A 17794-nucleotide genomic window follows, 5' to 3' on the forward strand; every position below is an offset into this window, starting at 1 on the left:
ACTGTAGATAACCACTATGTGCTTTCAACAGCTGTTTACAGTACAGCTTGGTCTCTTTGTTATGTTTGGAAAATTTGGGAGCTGTTCTTATTAATGTTTCATTCTTTGAAATTCCAATAAATAGTTTAACCCCCCCCCAGTTCTTTGGACTCGGGTTATTTCCATAATCTCTGCTTCTGCTATAGTAAAGTAATGTTACTTGCAATCCTGAAATAGCAGCTGGCAGCAAAGCAGCATCAGCATCACTATAGATAATTCCCCTTCATGCTTGGCTTTTATATCTTCTTCACACTGTGGTGTCAGATAGCAGCCCAGTGCTTGCCATGGGAAGCCCCCTGTAACGATGTTGGTTCTGGCGGGACCCAACTTAGAGAGCCAATTCAGGACAAATTGCTTAGAGCAGGGCAGTTACAGCCCAAGGCTGGGGTTTCTGTGCACACCAAGGCAAACCAAACCAACCAAACAGAGAAGACTTTGGTTTCACCCCACTGGCTAACCACAAATCACACAAGCAATTCCTTTAAACACTCCAATTTCCCAGTATCACCACCAGTGCTACTCACTATGGGGACAAATGGTTATGAAAACCAATAGCCCAGTAAAAGAAAAAATAAGTTTTCTCCTGATCCCAAAGGCCCAAGTCCCAGACCCAGGTCAATATACAAGTTAGATCTTACCCACAAATCACGCTGTTACCAATCCTTTAGAATCTAAATCTAAAGGTTTATTCATAAAAGGAAAAATAGAGATGAGAGCAAGAGTTGGTTAAACGAAATCAATTACATACAGTAATGGCAACATTCTTGGTTCAGACTTGTAGAAGTGATGGAATAAACTGCAAGTTCAAATCAAGTCTCTGGAGAACATCCCCAGCTGGGATGGGTCATCAGTCCTTTGTGTAGCGCTTCAGTCTGTAGCAAAGTCCCTCCAGAGTTAAGAAGCAGGATTGAAGACCAGATGGCGATGAGGCTTTAGCCTTTTATAGTCTTTTCCAGGTGTAAGAACCTCTTTGTTTTTACTGTGGAAAATTACAGCAAATGGAGTCTGGAGTCACATGGGCAAGTCCCTGCATACTTTGCTGAGTTATAAGATGTATCTACCTTTTCTCCATGGGTCACTTGTGTAGCTGATGGTCCTTAATGGGCCAGCAAGCAGGCTAGGCAGAGCTAACACCAACTTGTCTGGGGTATCACCCAGAAGCAGAGCATAAGTTTGAAATACAGACAGTCTAGAGCCAATATTCATAACTTCAACTACAAAAATGATACACGCATACAGCTAGCATAACCATAACAGCGAACTCTAACCTTGTCTTAGACACCCTATGAGACCTCCTTTATACAAGATTTGGTGCCACTGCAGGACCTTGGTTGCAACAATGATCTGTATGGTCTCAGATTATGTCAATGACGTCACACCCCTGGTCTTAGGAGATGTAAACAATACCATGAAAATCTCTGGTCTGGTTGAGGCCGAGCAGGGAAAGACCTAAAATTAGACACTCAGCAGCTGTGTTTTGGTTTGCAGGCAGAGGAGCCTGCATCCCAACGTCCCTTTTGCTCAGCCTCCTCAGCCTCGCTGCTCTGGCACTGAAATACACAAACTACTTTGCTCTCCAAAGTGTTGAGAGAGCAGGATTCCTGGCTCTCTCGCTGCTCTGCTCCGCTCACAGGAACAGACGGCAGGGGCAGTTTGGCAAGCAGGAGACAGCGGAGGATGTTTTGTCACAGACTAGCTTTTCAAGAGCCAGTAGATTTTCCTACGATCACCAGGGTATTTCAAAATGCAATATTGATCGAACCGCAGGCCTCTCAATTGTAACACTGTTCCATGTGGTTTTGTATGTATTTTTTCTTTAGTTAACGTCTTCCCTATATTAGCAGTTCACGTGTCAGGTTAAGAATGTGATTGTTTTCTTTAAAACTGCATTAACGGTTGAGCGAGGTAGCAGAGAGGACCCCATGCAAACAAGAGATGCAGCGGGCTGGGTTGCAATGGAGAGTTCTGCTAATACTGCATTTCTGAGAAGTGAGTGGCCTGTTACGTTACCTTCCCTCGTCATTTTAAAAATCTCACTTTTTGTACTAAACCCTGGGATATTTGGGCAAACGAAATGTTTACTGACAGTCTTGTTCCCTCCATCACACAAGTGGGCGTGTTAGTTATTGGGTCACTTTCGAATATCAGCCACTTGTGTGAGCATGGGGCTAGCTAAAAAGGAAACAAGAAAAGAGGTTTTGCTTTCATGAGTCTCCCTGCACCCCCCTTGGATATACTTGCCTGGCCAATGCAGTTCTTCTTCTGAAAAAGGTGGGACAAATATTGATGCCTTTTTAAGTATCAACACAGTCCTGGTCCAGGACTCTGGTTCTTAGATGCTACCACAATCAAAATCACGATTGTATTGAGTTCCTAATAAATCAGTAAGCGGAGTTTTGGGTGGCTTGGTTGCAGTGTCTCGGCGGTGTAGATCCATTTTCTGTACAGCTTTTCTCTGTCTCTCTCCCTCCCGCCTCCCCGTTCCCCTGACTTCAGCGTATGTTCTATTTTTAAACCCTGCCGCACTCTCTCTTGCTGCATTTCTCTTCCTGAATTATTTATCATTGTTTGGAGCTGAATGGAGCAGTACGTTCTTTCCGCTGCTCGCTGGTGTCCGCGTGTCTGTCTTGAGCCGCTGACAGATTTGGTGCACGTCAAATCACGCTAGCCCCAGCTCGGAAGGGGCTGCAAGGGATGATGGGAGTTTGGCCATGACCTGCGATAGCGGGTGATCATTCAGATTTTGTGTAGTTAGTAGTGGCTTTGCCAGGCGGCAGGGAGGGAGAACGGCTGGGCTGCCCTGGGCTCTGGCTCGCATTCACAATGGAGTTCAGTTTCACTGTTTTGACTGCTGACAACTTGCCCTTTGCTCTGACTGCAGCTCAGGGAGGGAGGGAGAACCAGGAGCCTCTCCCTTGGTCAAGTACCCCACTACCTTGGGATGCAGATAGGTGTGATGGCCAAAGCTTGCTTTGGGCTCCATGGTGTGTGTGTTTTCATTTGTTTTTTTTTTGTTTGGGGGGGGGGGGGTTTGACAGTTTTTTCTCTATCTTTCCCCTCTTCCCCAAATACAGACCCTTATCCAAAGGAGAAGGGAATGTCAGTGTTTACAAGGAGTGGGTGGGAAGGACTTTATTTCTGAGGGATTTTTCCAGCTACTTGCTGAAATTGATCAGTTCCTCTGCTCTCTCACCACTTCCTTTCCTCTCCTTCTCTCTCTTCTCCTCCTGTCCCTGTACCCGCCTCCTGCACCTATTCCCTGCTGGGGTTGGCTTCCTTTTAGCATGCTCCCTTCTCCCCCATGCCGCATTATTTACTTCTGGCCTCTCCCCAAGGTGGCAGGGGGTGTCCAGGCTGCTGCTTTAGTCCCTTAGTGGGAGGGAAGGAGCAGCACAGGTTCTCCCCTCTGCTAGGGGAGGCATTGGTGGAGGAGGAGAGACAGCAGCAGCTGTCCTTCCTCCCTGCGTCCCCAGCAGGGGCAGTGGAATGTGCGGTGCTGCTGGTTGGAACTGCGTGCAAGAGAAGCCGCTGCACATAGGTAGGGTCCCAGCTGCAGGGTTGTCCGCCAGGAGTATTTCGTAACCTTGGTGCTGCATACAGCCCCTGCCTTGCTCCTTCCTAGCTGTTACCTATTAGGTGTTACCACTTAAGAAAGAGATCTTGGAATCATTGTGAATAGTTCTCTGAAAACATCCACTCAATGTGCAGCAGCAGTCAAATGAGCGAACAAAATGCTGGGAATAATTAAGAAAGGGATAGAGAATAGGACAGAAAATATCATGTTGCCTCTATATAAATCCATGGTAACGCCCACATCTTGAATACTGCGTGCAGATGTGGTCGCTCCTTCTCAGAAAAGATGTATTGGAACTGGAAAAGGTTCAGAAAAGGGCAACAAAAATGACTAGGGGTCTGGAACGGCTTCTGTATGAGGAGAGATTAATACGACTGGGACTTTCCAGCTTGGAAAAGAGATGGCTAAGGGGAGATATGACAGATCTATAAAATCATGACTGATGTAGAGAAAGTAGATAGGGAAGTGTCATTTTCTGCTTCTCATAACACAAGAACTAGGGTCACCAAATGAAATTAATAGGCACCAGGTTTAAAAAAAAAAGGAAGTATTTCTTCACACAACGCACAGTCAACCTGTGGAACTCCTTGCCAGAGGATGTTGTGAAGGCCAAGACCATAACAGGGTTCAAAAGAGAGCTAGATGAATTCATGGAGTGCAGCCTACTGAGCAAGGGCAGGCAGCGCCTTCGGGAAAGCTGGGATTTCCACACTGAGTCTAATCCCCTGTTAGGTGCCACATGGCCTGGAGTTGGAGCAAAAGGTAGAAGATGAGTGTAGTGCAGTGAAGGGAGAACATGCATCGAGTACAGCATTCCCTCTGTCTGAGATGTGCTCCTGGGGATTAATCTGTGAGCTGTTCCAGTCCAAGGAAAAGACCCCATTGGCTCTAATGGTGCAGGGTCCATCCCCTAATGCGTGCTGTAGCTTGTGGGTATCGTCAGTAATCGAAAACCAGGGCAGCTCCTTCATTTACACTAGTCCTCGGTGTCAGGCCGAGATTGGATCCCTGCCCTGCGTGCTCGGAGTCCATCCAGAAACGTTTACGAACCGGAAAGCTGCTTAGCATCGTGTTCTCATTGGCATGGGGCAGGCCCAGCCCTACCAGTGTGCGTGATTGTTAGCGGCACTCCTGTCGTCGTTAGGCCTTGGAAATCTTGGTGGGGAGCAGAGAGGTGTCGAGGTGAGCTGGACAAGCAGGCTGGCCCCATGAATAGTTAATCAAGGTAACCAGCAGCACACGATTTTAAATTCCAGAGTGCAGTGTTTGCAGCCTGCCATTAATATCCAGTCTCTGAGCAGCAGACAAATGTGATGCCTTGCAGTGCTTTCCATATGATGCTTCTGTGATTCACAGTAAGTTGATACTTTTTGTTCACTGGAACGCAAATCTAGGGCAAAACACTTTCCTCTAGGATCCTAACTAGAAAAGTGCTAATTCTCGCTATGACCTAATTTGAGAATCCTCCTCTTCCACTCTCCACGGCCAACCCAGCCTCCCTCGAGCCGGCTTACATTTGACAGCTAAGATACGGTGTTCTGGCCCTAGCTCTGTCCTGGCGTTGCCCTGAGCTGCTGTGTGCTGCAGAGGTGGCGAGGGAGGCTTGCAGCTTGTTCTGGGCTCGTGCAGCACAACAGTGGCACGGTGTTTCCTGGTGGCGGGGGTGAGCTGAGGGCACCTGCCTCGACTCTGGGGTCCTTGTATCTAAGTGTGCAAATCAAACTCCTGGTTTATGGTAGTGCAGGCAAAGGCTGTTGAGCTGGAGTCCTAGGTGGCCCTGATACTTGGAACCCTCAAATTTCCCATGCACCCCACGTGGCTCCTGCTTGGGGCTTCGTCCCTGTTCTCGTGTGTCCTCGCTACAGCCTGCTCTGAAGGAAGCACGGAGCAGGCCGGCAAGTGGCATTGGCACAGGCACGCTGGTTTTCCTGGCTCAGGACAGCTGGAGGCAGTTCCCTCTGCACCATTCCCAGCCTGGCTGGAAGGGGCTGCTGGAGTAGTGCTAGATTCCAGGCCTATGGGGTTGGCCCCCTCTCTCCCTGGAGATTTGCCCCGTCAGGGTCTCTGTACCTGGATAACCACATGTAGTAGGTCGTTGTACAGCGATACGCTGCAGTTTGCGCTGCTGCTGCTTTCCCTGGCGTGAAGTCCAGTAAATCTCTCCCAGTGCAAATAATGGCTTTGCCCATTTGCCACAGGGGTACCTACCCCCATGGCTGGAATTGGGGCAAATCCCAATGTAGCTACCTGCTGCCTGGAGTCCCGTGGCCCCCTCTGCCTCTTTCCTTCCCACTGGTCATATGTTTGCTGTGATCGGAACTGGCTGGCAGTGCCCATGGCAGCCAGGCCGCAGCTCGTAGCTCGCTCAGCAGTCGCTGCACAGCTAATGCAATTCCCCAGCCCCATCCATGAGGGTGGGGGGGGGGGTCACTCCATCCATGTATGTGTGGATCTGATGACCCCTCCCTTTGCCAGCCCTCTGGCCCAAGTGGCTATTCCCTCCCCGGACACCTCACTCTTTGCTACACTGATCCATGTCTCTGTGTCCCTCGGCCTGAGGATACCTAGTGAGTTTGGCTCCCTGTTCCTATCACACTTCTCTCCCTTCGGCCCCATCAGGAGCCCCAGGCTGAATACCTGTACAATGTGCTTGGAAATGGCTGCCGGGCAGACTCTGCTCACCCCCTGACTGAGCAGTGTCTGTGCCAGGAGCACCTTCTCCTTGCACACTGAGATTTACGCTGGCTTTCGGTGCTGAATACAACTGAAGGAGCTGGTTTCAACCCAAGCGTCCGTACACAGGTACGGTGCTGCCTGCATATGAATCTGCCTCTCCTCATATGATGCTGCAGTAGCTGAGGTCGGCTGAGATGCTCATGTGAAATGGGAGGGACCTGGCAGCTGGAGTGCTGTCAGCAAGGGGTCCTCAACTCTGGAACTCAGAGCCCAAATTGATGGTCGTTCCCAGCCCTTTCCTGGGTTGATTAGTAACTGTGACACATGGGTGCCCTTTAAATACATTGAAATCAATAGATGAGCCCTGCCCCTCACCCCAACGCCTGCTGGGTTTCAGTGGGCCGAGCTAGCCGTGTACGTACAGACCCACCGTGCCGCGACAGCCTCACGCTGGGTGGACGCGGCTGCACAAGCGGGGTTTGCCTCAGTGCCGTTCCGCCAGTTCCGTGCCATGAACTTCCTGCTCTGTAGTGCAGATAAGGCTAGAAACTGTACCGCAGGGAACCCCTTGTATTGCAGCTCTTGGGATACGCTCAACAACCAGGTGACCCCTTCGGCAGCAAGCAGCTTCCTCTGCATTTGCTTGGGAGGGAAGGTTCATGCCTGGGGGTGCTCCTTGCACCTGTGCTGCCAGCCTGTTCCCCGGTATTCCCATGCAACGTGTCAGCAGCCCCCTTGCAAGTCTAGAGCACAAACAAGGCCCTTTGCTTCAGCTTCTCTCCTGCGCTTCCCTGTCTCTGACCTAGATTTCGTTGCGCGCACCCGAGGTCTGAGCAAACGGCTCTCAGCTGTGAAAAGCAGGAGCTGGGCAAGTTACGTCTGGGGCTTACCCGCCCCCCTGCTGCAGTCCAGGCTGTCTGTGGGGGGCTGACACACTGTTCCTCCCACCCAGGATGTGCCGCCTCCCAGCTGGGGGACAGGTGCAGCTGAGCAAAACCTCACACACATTTGTTTCATGAAGGGGAAATGCTGCTGGCTCGGAAAGGAGGCGTGTATTTATGCTGCCATCTTTAAAAGGCCTGGTGAGCCTGTACTGATCTGCACCCTTCCTCCAGTGCAGCGCTCTGAAAGGTCCCGGGGAGAAGCACACGCAGGCTGTGAACTCTCCCCCTGCTGAGCCTCCTGCAGGTGGCTGGGCTCTGAGTGAGGAAGCTGCGTTAGTCAGGCTCGGCAGCACTTTCCTCTCTGCTTTAAGTCTGGCTTAATAACCAGCTGTGGTGTTTAAACCAAAGGGCCCCTGCAGGAGATGTGCCAGGCCTGCTTGGCCATGCGCCATCACACCCTCTGAAGCATGAGGTTCCTTGAGGGTAGGAAGGCCAGGCAGCACTACAGGGCCTGGAGGCATGCTAGAGATTTCCTTTACCCCACTGCTCATTTTGATGCTGCACAGCTCCCAAGCTGCGGTATGCCAGGGGCTGCTCTAAGCTACCCTGAGTCAGAGAGGGGATTGGTTGGAGAGACTCATTGGAATGGCAGAGGAACCTTAGGCCTGCAGAGTGCATGGTGGGCCGGTTAGCTGGCCTAAGACCCCTGGCACATGCAAGGCTTGCTGGTAGTTTTCCAAGTGCTTAATCCTTTGTCCAATTCTGTAGCTACTCCATGCATGGAGCAGCGTAAGAATCTGGACCCTGTGCAGCCCTGTGAAGTCCTGCTGGCCTGAAGAGCAAAAGATGCTGCCTGGGAGTAAGATGACCAGAGCGGAGATCTCCAGGGTTAACCTCAAATCCAGGGAGTTAAAAGGATGGTGAGTTCTGGGGCTAATCACCAAGAGCCCTGCGGCTCAGCTGGGTTCGGTTGCCACAGGGAGTCACTCTGAGCACACGCTGCCAGACTAGCTTAGTGCTGAGCTGCGCAGAGCCCTGCTGCAGAGCCAGCCAGTCACTGCCTCCCTTCGCGTCTGACTCCTCGCAGCTTTGCTGAGACCCTCTCTCGTACAGAAAGAAATATCCAGCCCCTGCCGTGTCAGTCTTGCAGCCTCAGGCCCTGATTCTGCAAGGAGGAATTCCAGTCCATTCAGTTCAGTGGGACAGTGTGTGGATGGAGTTATTCCCTGGGGCGTTTGCAGGATCCGGGCCCATATTAGGCAGTCAGTGCACACTCCAGACGCATGGGTACATTTGGCAGAATGATCATTTGGACTGAGAATATCGATATTGATTTTCAAGCATTTTTTTCACTTTCTGTCAATTTGACATTTTCACAGTTGTGGGAAGTTCTGTGGGGTGTCAGACAGTAATTATTTAATGATAAGAGATGTGGGGATTTATAACCATTTAAAACACAAGCTGTCGACAGCACGTATCAGAACGGACAAAGTAAATATCCTTAAAACAAATGCTAAGAAGCTCTCAAGCAGCATTTTTCGTACTTTGCCTACCTGTACATTTGGTGATCCTGGGTGGAAATAATTTTTTTGTTGGTGTGTGTGTGTGCACAAGGACATTGACATTCATGGATAAAAAGCGAATCCTTGCAAACCTACACAAAGGGCCCTGTTTCAGAAGAGCTGGGATTGGATTCGTTTCCCTGCTTCGCTTCAGACTCCTTGTGTGAATGTGAACAAGTCATTTAGTCTTAAGTGTTGCGTGTCAGGCATGGGGGGAAAGTCTTGAAATGCTTGGGGGTGGGCGGGGTGGATTTAAGGGACACTTACCCCATAGATCTGTCTCTTTCTATTTTGCAGCTTCTGATGTAAATGTTTCCTCAGGCAGAGTGTGAGGAGACTATTTGTATCTCGAAAGGTTTTAGAGGGAAGAGTGGCTGGTCAAGAATATTTTTGTGTTGTTCACATGGGCTCTGAGGTACGTCTACACTGCAGAAAAAAACCTGTGGCCCCGAGTCTCAGAGCCCGGGTCACTTGACTTTGGCTGTGGGGCTAACAAATAGCTGTGTAGACATTTGGGCTCAGGCTGGAACCTGGACTTTGGGACCCCATTAGAGTGACCAGCAGACGCGGCTCCAGGCTCCAGCACGCCAAGCGCGTGCTTGGGGCGGCATGCTGCAGGGGGCGCTCTGCCGGTCGTCGGGAGGGTGGCAGGCAGGCAGCCTTCGGCGGCTTGCCTGTGGAGGGTCCGCTGGTCCCGCGGCTTCGGTGGAGCCAAGGGACCAGCGGAACCTCCTCAGGCACGCCTGCGGGAGGTCCACTGGAGCCACGGGACCGGCGACCGGCAGAGTGCCCACCGTGGCATGCTGCCGTGCTTGGGGCAGCGAAATGTCTAGAGCCATCCCTGGTGACCAGATGTCCCGATTTTATAGGGACAGTCCTGATTTTGGGGTGTTTTCCTTATATAGGCCCTTATTATCCCCCACCACCACCTGTCTCGATTTTTCACACTTGCTCTCTGGTCACCCTAGACCCCATTCCCCATTGCTGAGTTTCAGAGACCGGACTCCCAACTGAATGTCAACACTGCTGGTTTGAGGCCCACAGTCCAAGCCCTGTGAGCCCGAGTCAGTTGACCTGGGCTCTGAGACACACTGTCATGGGTCTTTAACTGCAGTGTAGATGTACTATACGGTGCTGATTCAGGAAAGCATTTTAAACATCTTAAGTTGCATGGGGCTTTAAGCATGGGCTTAAATGTAAACACCTACTGAGTGGCTTTTGCGACAGGGCTGTCTTCCCGAATCAGACCTTACGTTTGTTCTGTTGTTCTTAAAGTAAAACAAACATCAGGAGCGCACCCCACTTGAACTAGGGTTACTGGTGCACTGTATTGGGAAGGGCAGAAGAATACGAAGGATTATATTAACTTTGTAACCTTTGTAAAGGCAGGTCAGAAGGACAGTCTGCCAGCCATGACACAATACTATTTTTTAATGATTCTAAAATAATTAAAAAGATTTCTTTGTAGCACAAGACAGTAATTCATCATCCTACTCCAAGTATGTTAGAATATAAGCACGTAAGAATGGTCACACTGGGTCAGACCAAAGGCCCATCTAGCCCAATGTCTTGTCTTCTGACAGTGGCCAAGACCAGGTGCCCCAGAGGGAATTAACAGAACAGGTAATCACCAAGTGATCCAGTATGAAATCTGTCAAGGAGCATCAGGAACCAAACCAAACACATGTCCTGAGGGCCTTGGTTCCAGTCTGACTGGCACAGACGCCCTGTGTGACCTGTAGCGAATCATTTAGGGTAACATTTTCAAAAGTGACAGTGCACTTAGGACCCTATTTCTTATTGAAAGTCAATGGGATTTAGGTTCCTAAGTGTTCAGGTTACTTTTGAAAATAGGACTTAGGCTCCTAAGTCGCTTAGATATTTTGAAAAGTTTTACCCATAATCTCTGTGCTGAACTGGGGCACAAGACCTAGGCTTCGTTCCGAGCTCTGCCCCTTGTCGCTAGGTGACCCTGGGCAAGTCTCTTCCTTCTGAGTCTCAGTTTCCCCATCTGTAAAATGGGGGTGGTGATTACTGACCTGCTTCGTGTAAAGTGTGCTGAGATCTATGGATGAAAAGTGCTAGGTAAGACCTAGGTGGTGTCTTGTCTGTTTCGGCTGTAAGCTCTTGTAGGTTGGACTCTCTCTAGGGATGGGCCTGTCTACACCTGAAACGCTGCAGTGCTTCAGTGTAGACACTCCGTGTGCCGACTGGAGGGGTTCTCCCATTGGCGTAGGCAGTCCACCTCCCCGAGAGGCACCAGCTAAGTCGAAGGAAGAATTCTTCTGCAGCCTAGCGCTGTCTGCATCACGCGAGGGTGGATTTTTCACACCCTGAGCAATATAGTTCAGTTGACCTAATTTTCTAGTGTGGACCCGGGCTATGTGTTCGTGCAGCGCTCTGCACAGTTTGGCATGACTTCGAAGAGTCTCTTCACGGGTGCAAGTTAAGTAAGAGAGCAGCTTAAAATCTCCTCACAGCGGTCTATAGGTTGCGCCTTCTAGGGAATGCGAGGATTGTCAGCATTGAACCAATAATAAATGCTAAAAAAAAGATTAAAATGGAGCTGTTAGAAATGCAGACCTCCCGCTGGCTTGGAGATGATGGTGGTAGAACAAAGTGATAGTCAGCTAAACCTGTCCCTAACCTACCTCTGCTTTTCCAGGGCACTCGTGGGTGATCTTCTTTTCTACCGTAGTTATAGAGCCTGGCAGTAGAAGGGATGCTGTATCTTTAAAGCCTTCTCTGAGCCTTGCGGAGGCAGCTCCATTGAAGGATTTGAATGAGAAGGAGAGGGGGTGTGTGGCTATTGGCAGAGCTCTATGACATCCAAACAGCTGGGCTCTGCTTTGCTTCAGAGCAGCTTGTCAGAGCAATTAGCTTGCTGTAGCGGCAGCAAAGATAGCTAGCATTTCATTCAGGGTGAGGGTTGGGGGGGCGGGAGGGCAGGAGGCTTCCAAGAAGCAGAAATCTCCTGGCAAAATTCCTCTAGAACCGGTCCTGGCGATGAAGTCTCCGTTGAGAACGGGGAATAGATGACTTGTGGTGAGTGCAGAACCACTGGGGTGAGTTTATTTTTAGAATAAAGTCTCTGGTGAATTTGAGCTAGAGATTCAGTTCTGTAGATACAGAATATAATATTGAGAGCGTTTTAAATGATGCTGGTTTCTGTACCACTCCAGTGTGGTGAAGGAGTGTCAGGATTTCTGTTGGTTGAATGGGGTTAAATGCTTAGGTTAGTGCAGGAGTCTCTCTAGTCTCTCCCCCTTTGATGTCCCTATTCCGGGGGTTGTGAGCCAGAGCTGAGGCTTTCTCCTTCCTCCTTTTGTGATGCTGTGGATGCAGCTACAGGAAACAGGGGAATCCCCCATATACATACTGCAGCTCCTCCATGTCATTAAGGAGTTCCCCACGCCGGGCTATCAAGTCTTGTTGCTTTTTGGCTGCGCATTCGTGCACCTTGCTCCTGGCAATTTCTTCTCAAGTTAAAAAGAGAAGCACCCCCCACCCCCCCTTGCCAAATTCAATTTCAGAGGGCAGAGGGGGTTGTTTGGATTGAAGCTGCGTGTTGACTATTGGATGTGAGCAATTGACTAGCTGGCTGGCTGCGTGCCATTTGATATATTCAGGCTAAATTATGCAGTTAGATTTTCTAAAGGGCTGTTTCTTCCCCTCCCCACTGCTTCTCACTAAGATTTTTCTCATCATAAATGTCTTGTTGTGTTGGGCTGGATAGTAACAGAGTCATGAGGTGTTATTCTGCACCCCCAAACCTCTTCCAAAGAGTTGCCTTCAAATATAGGAGAAAATCCCATTCGATGGCACACTCTCCACTTTAGAGCCAGTGTTGAGAACTGGTTCTGCTGAATATGAGCACTAGCTGGGAGGGCTGGTAGCTGAATGGACCTCTTTCTCCCCCTCCCCCCCCAAAAAAACCAAAAAAAAAACCCGAGGCTAGTTTGTTGGATTGTTTGTTTATTTAATTTGAAAAAGCCCCAGAATGTAGAATTGGGATCACCTGGAGCTGGAGGGTCTGAAAATAGCAGCAGCATCTGCTGCTTTGAATGGTGACACTTCAGCAATCACTTAGGTTTTCAACAAGGAGGTGAGGGACTGGGATTATGTTCCCCCTCCCCAACTCCCCTTCCATTTTCAAACCCAGCTCCCGGAGCTGGCATTGCAAAGTTGCAGCTGTCTTTTCCCCCCTCTAAGCACTGGATTTTATTGCTTGATCTGTTCCATTTCTGCGTCTTTCTTCGAAAACATCCGTGGCTTGGTCATTCATAGTTGCTGTGGTACCTGGTGGCTACTTAAAATGTCCAGTGGCTAAGAGCTATTTTCTGCTACAGCAGGGATAGGCAACCTATGGCACGCGTGCCAAAGGCGGCACACGAGCTGATTTTCAGTGGCACTCACACTGCCTGGGTCCTGGCCACTGGTCCGGGGGCTCTGCATTTTAATTTAATTTTAAATGAAGCTTCTTAAACATTTTAAAAACCTTATTTACTTTACATATGACAATAGTTTAGTTATATTATAGACTCATAGAAAGAGACTTTCTAAAAACGTTAAAATATATGACTGGCCACGCGGACCCTTAACTCAGAGTGAATAAATGGACACTCGGCCCAGCACTTCTGAAAGGTGCCGACCCCTGTGCTACAGTGTTATGAAGGGGAGAGGTTTGGGGATGAGCAGGTGATGGAGCCTAGACCCTTTTTTCCACAGAAGTTCCCCAGTGGCTGGCACACTTCGTATGGTGCTTAAACAGCAGAAGGTTTTAACAACTGTGGTTAACTCAACCCCAAGCCTGTTGTCCAGTATAATCCCCTAACTGAAAGCTATCCAGGCATCTTCTGCAGTGTTGCCGCTATGAAGTTTGGCCTTCAGTCTGTGTTCATCTGTCGTTTGCATCTTCCCATTCACTAGCTGGTAAGAAGTCAGTGAACTTTTGCTCAGAATAAGTGCTGTAGAAGTATTGGTACGTAGAAGCTTGGCTGGTTCTTTCTGCCAGTTGTCTTTACCTTGTTGAGCTTATAGTTCCAGTTGGCACAGACATGGCACATGAAAGCCTGCTCGGTTCTCAAGGAGGAAGGGGTTAAAATCTGTATTTACTCTTAGACACCTTTCTCCCTTTCCCGAAACGAGCTGCCAACCTGGCGTTTGCAAGCATCTTTCTAGCTGGCATGGTCTGTTTCTGTTGTTGGTTCGGATGCGGGGAATTCTGCCTGGGGCTGTCTGACGGAGATAGGATGCTTGGCGGAGGGAACTGTGCCAGGGATTGACATTCCAGCCTTGGAAGGGTTAAAGAAATCCCAATGCAGAGCCGAGCTGGTTTAGTGAATCTTGACACTGTGGAAAGTAGGTGGATAATTTCTTGCTAGCTTTTCAGGAAACCCCTGTGGTGGACAACCCTCATTAATCCCTGCTCTGACGTCAGGGATGGCAGTTCCCTGTCTGTGAGCAAGCACAGTGATAGCCAGTGATGGAGAAGGAGAATTGGTGTGATATGGAGAGCCGAGGTACTCCCTTTAAAAGATCTGTCCTAAGCCGCGACCCAGGGAGGAGCTGGCTACGGACATTTACAGCTTCCACACTTAGAGGAAACCGTGGTCCTTCCTCATTGATGTCCATCTTAATTATCCTTTTTTTTTTTTTAAACTGTCTCCCCCTTCTTCCCCCAAAACCAAGACTTTAGATCAGGTGAGGGGTGGGGGGAACTCTCACTCCCAATCCCTGTGTGCTTTAGGAGAAGACCTTATAACCCCACTAATAGAATATGATTTAAATACCTCTTTCTGTCGTCATTTAAACCCATCTTCTTTTGGCTACTCTCTTGTTGCCTCTGCTTGCTGAATGCGGTTCCCTTCACTTTGTCTGTCTGGTCTGTGTAGCTCGTAAGGTCTTTTGGGGCAGGGACGGCGAGTGTCGCTCTGTTTGTGCAGGGTCTAGCGCAGCAGAGTCTCGATCTCTCATAGTCACGGCCACCATAACAATCACGTTTTCTAAGCAACTAGCCTTAAGCTTCAGTGGCTACATGACTAGTGCTGGGGACTGTGTCTGTCCCCCATGCAGTCTTCTCCCCGTCTAAAAGGAGGGGGAAAGCATACCCATCCATTGGTTTTGTACAGGGCCTAGTGCCGTGGGGTCTTGGCCGTGGACTGGGATCTCAGGTGGTGCTGTGGGTACTTACAAATAATAACTGCAAAGTGCTTTGAGCTCCTTGGCCTGAAAAGTGCTATAGATGGCAAAGAATTTATTAAATCCCAGACAGATCTGGAATCTCAGAGGGAGAGAAAAAATTCAAAGCACCTGAGACATTAGGAGTTTTAAAATGAATCGAAAGTGTTCCCGTAGCCCTAGTGCCGGTCAGTCCCATGGGGGTGCGTATAAGGAGCTGCTGCAGTTTGTTGTGTTATGACCTGGGAAGCGAACTGTCTTCTCTCAAGTGTCTATGCGCTCCGCTTTGACAGCAAGTGAAATCTGGCCTGTCATGTCGCTGGCTAACAGGTCTCTTTTCGGAATGGATTTTCAGCAAGGGATGTTACTGGTCCAGGCTTTATGCATAGCTGTGAGTCCACCCCCACCCCACCATGTTAAGTAGCTCATGTTTGTGGTGCTTAAGACAAAATGCACGTGGGGGGCCCAGTGGGAGAGGGTTATCAAACAAAGCACCCAAATCGTACTGGCTTTTATTGGAGTGAGATGCCTTGACTGGTCGGATGTGCTTGTGAAAATCTCGTCCGTTGCCCACAGTTTAATGAGTCTAACAGTTTTGAGCACTAAAAGTGAAGGGAGCACCGTATTGTGTGAAGCGCAGGTATCTTGGGGACTAATACAAGGGACGTTTGAGAGGCTGGTCTGTAGGTATCTCAGGCAATTTGGAGCCTGGAGAGCTGGGCGCTCGGAATGCATCACAGCTGATCCTGTATCCCAGCTACCTCTTTTGCATGCGAGTCTTCCTGCCACTCGTGCTATAAATCAAAGATACAAGTTTGGAAATGGGATTTCCCTGTCAGCTGATCCCCTTCCTTTGACCTCACAGCCGGATTCAGTGACGACAGCCATTTCCACTCAGACAGGCTGTGATGTCCTCGGGATGGGGTGAGCAGAGCGGTGTGAGCTCGACTGTGGCAGTAGCAGGAAAGGGAACACAGATGTGAGGGGACGAGTAAATTGCTTTGTATGTGCCAGGTTGTTTTATTCCCTCTTTGAGCCTATTTCCTGACCTCCGTCCATCCTGCTATGAGGGAACCAACAGGGTCTGCTAAGAGGGAGTTTGCATCTGGCTCTGCTTTTCATGGAGGCTCTGGGTTTAAAGTCAGGTTTGATGTTAAGTTTCTGGATGTTTATTTCTTCTTGTTGCTCAGTACTTAATAAAGGAAAGTGTTTCACGGCTCTGGAAGAATCCAGGTGCTTTGAAATCTGTGACTGAGCCAGTACAAGCTGCTGTGCTTTGGTAGAAGAGCTTTATTGTTCAGAGGCCTATATTTAAATGGCACTTTGTCAAACTAAATACTGTGTTCACACTTGAGACCATTTTAGGCATCAGAAGGTAGATGTTATCCCTGCATTATTCATGGAGTTTATAAGGTACAAATTCAGCCTGGAGATAAGTCGCTTTCCCTGCCCCACCTAAAACATTGTGAGGGCAAAGCTAGCCAGACTGCAGTTAGGCTTAAAATGTGCACCAGCCTCATTTCCCTAGGACCAGATCCTGACCTGGCTTTCGGGATGTAAGTTGCACCTTCTGAGTGAACAAGAAAGGCAGTGCAATGGATCAGTGTTTGCCTGACGACCCAGACCATGCACGGGCTTGGGGAGCAGCACACTCCTTCCTTAAGGGAGGAAACACAGGGACACCCCCACTCTGGCCCCTGCAGGAGCTGCAGACTTCTCAATGGGGAACCGCCTGCCAGCTCTAGCCTTCCATCTGGGGCTGTGGGAAGAAAACGGGGGATGCTGGCCGACCTTCCTCCCCTCACACATGAGGCAAGAACGGCAGAGGTGTCGTTTTATGGTGAGTTTGGCTGAGTTTCCATCTGCTAAAAGCCAGGCTCGGGCTCTGGTTCTGAGGCTGGAAATGGCTCGAGTCCCTGCCTGTCATTGGTCGGCCATCTCACTTTCGAATGCTGCCTCGCTGCAATGTCCTCTCCTCTCCCACAGGCGGGTTAGCATGGCAGGGCCATTTTCAGGCATGCGACAGGATGGATAGTACACGTCTTAATCCCATCGAAATAATAATCTGTGCCTGACATGGCACCTTTTTCCCGTCTAGCAGGATCTCCCAAAACCTTTGCGAGGATCAGAACATAAGAATGGCCATACTGGTGCCGACCAGTGGTCCATCTCGCCCAATATCCTGTCTCTGGCCATGGCATTTGCCAGATGCTTAGAGGGAATGAACAAAACAAGGCAATTTATTGAGTGATCCATCCCTCAACATCCAGTCCCAGCTTCTGGCAGCCAGAGGTTTAGGGACACCGAGAACATGGGGTTGCGCCCCTGACATCTTGGCTATTAGCCATTGATGGTCCTATCCCCCATGAACTGATCTAATTCTTTTGTGAAACCAGTTATACTTTTGGCCTTCACAGTGTCCCTCAGCGCTGGTTCCACAGGTTGACTGTGCGGTTGTGTGAAGGACTTCCTTGTGCTTATTTAAAACCTGCTGCCTATTCATTTCTTTGGCTGACCCCGGTTCCTATTTATCTGAGGGATAAATATGCTACCTTCTACATTTCTCCACCGCATGCATGATTTGATAGACCTCTATCGTATCGCCCTTCAGCTGTATCTCTTCTAATATGAACAGTTCCTGTCTTTTTAATCTCTCTTCATATGGAAGCTGTTCCATGCCCCTAATCATTTTTGCTGCTCTTCTAGTACTTTTCCCCAGTTCTAATGTGTCTTTTTTGAGAGGGGGTCGGACCAAAACTGCATGCAGTATTCAAGGTGCGGGATTTGTATAGTGGCATTGTGATATTTTCTATCTTATTCCCTACCCCCTTCCTAATGGTTCCTAACATTCTGTTAGATTTTTTTGATTGCAGTTGCAC

General features: G+C 49.3%; 1 protein-coding gene across 1 annotated transcript in view; it reads left to right on the forward strand.

The window, feature by feature from the left end:
- The first annotated feature begins 7986 nt into the window (after positions 1-7986).
- R3HDM2 (R3H domain containing 2) overlaps positions 7987-17794 on the forward strand; it is an 82937-nt gene continuing 73129 nt past the window's right edge. Inside the window, 1 exon segment of the mRNA XM_030554641.1 lies at positions 7987-8093. Within this exon segment, the coding sequence (XP_030410501.1) occupies positions 8020-8093 (74 nt within the window). The 5' untranslated portion in view covers positions 7987-8019.

The sequence above is a fragment of the Gopherus evgoodei genome, chromosome 3 (genome assembly GCF_007399415.2).
Source record: "Gopherus evgoodei ecotype Sinaloan lineage chromosome 3, rGopEvg1_v1.p, whole genome shotgun sequence".
In the NCBI taxonomy this organism is placed as follows: domain Eukaryota; kingdom Metazoa; phylum Chordata; order Testudines; family Testudinidae; genus Gopherus; species Gopherus evgoodei.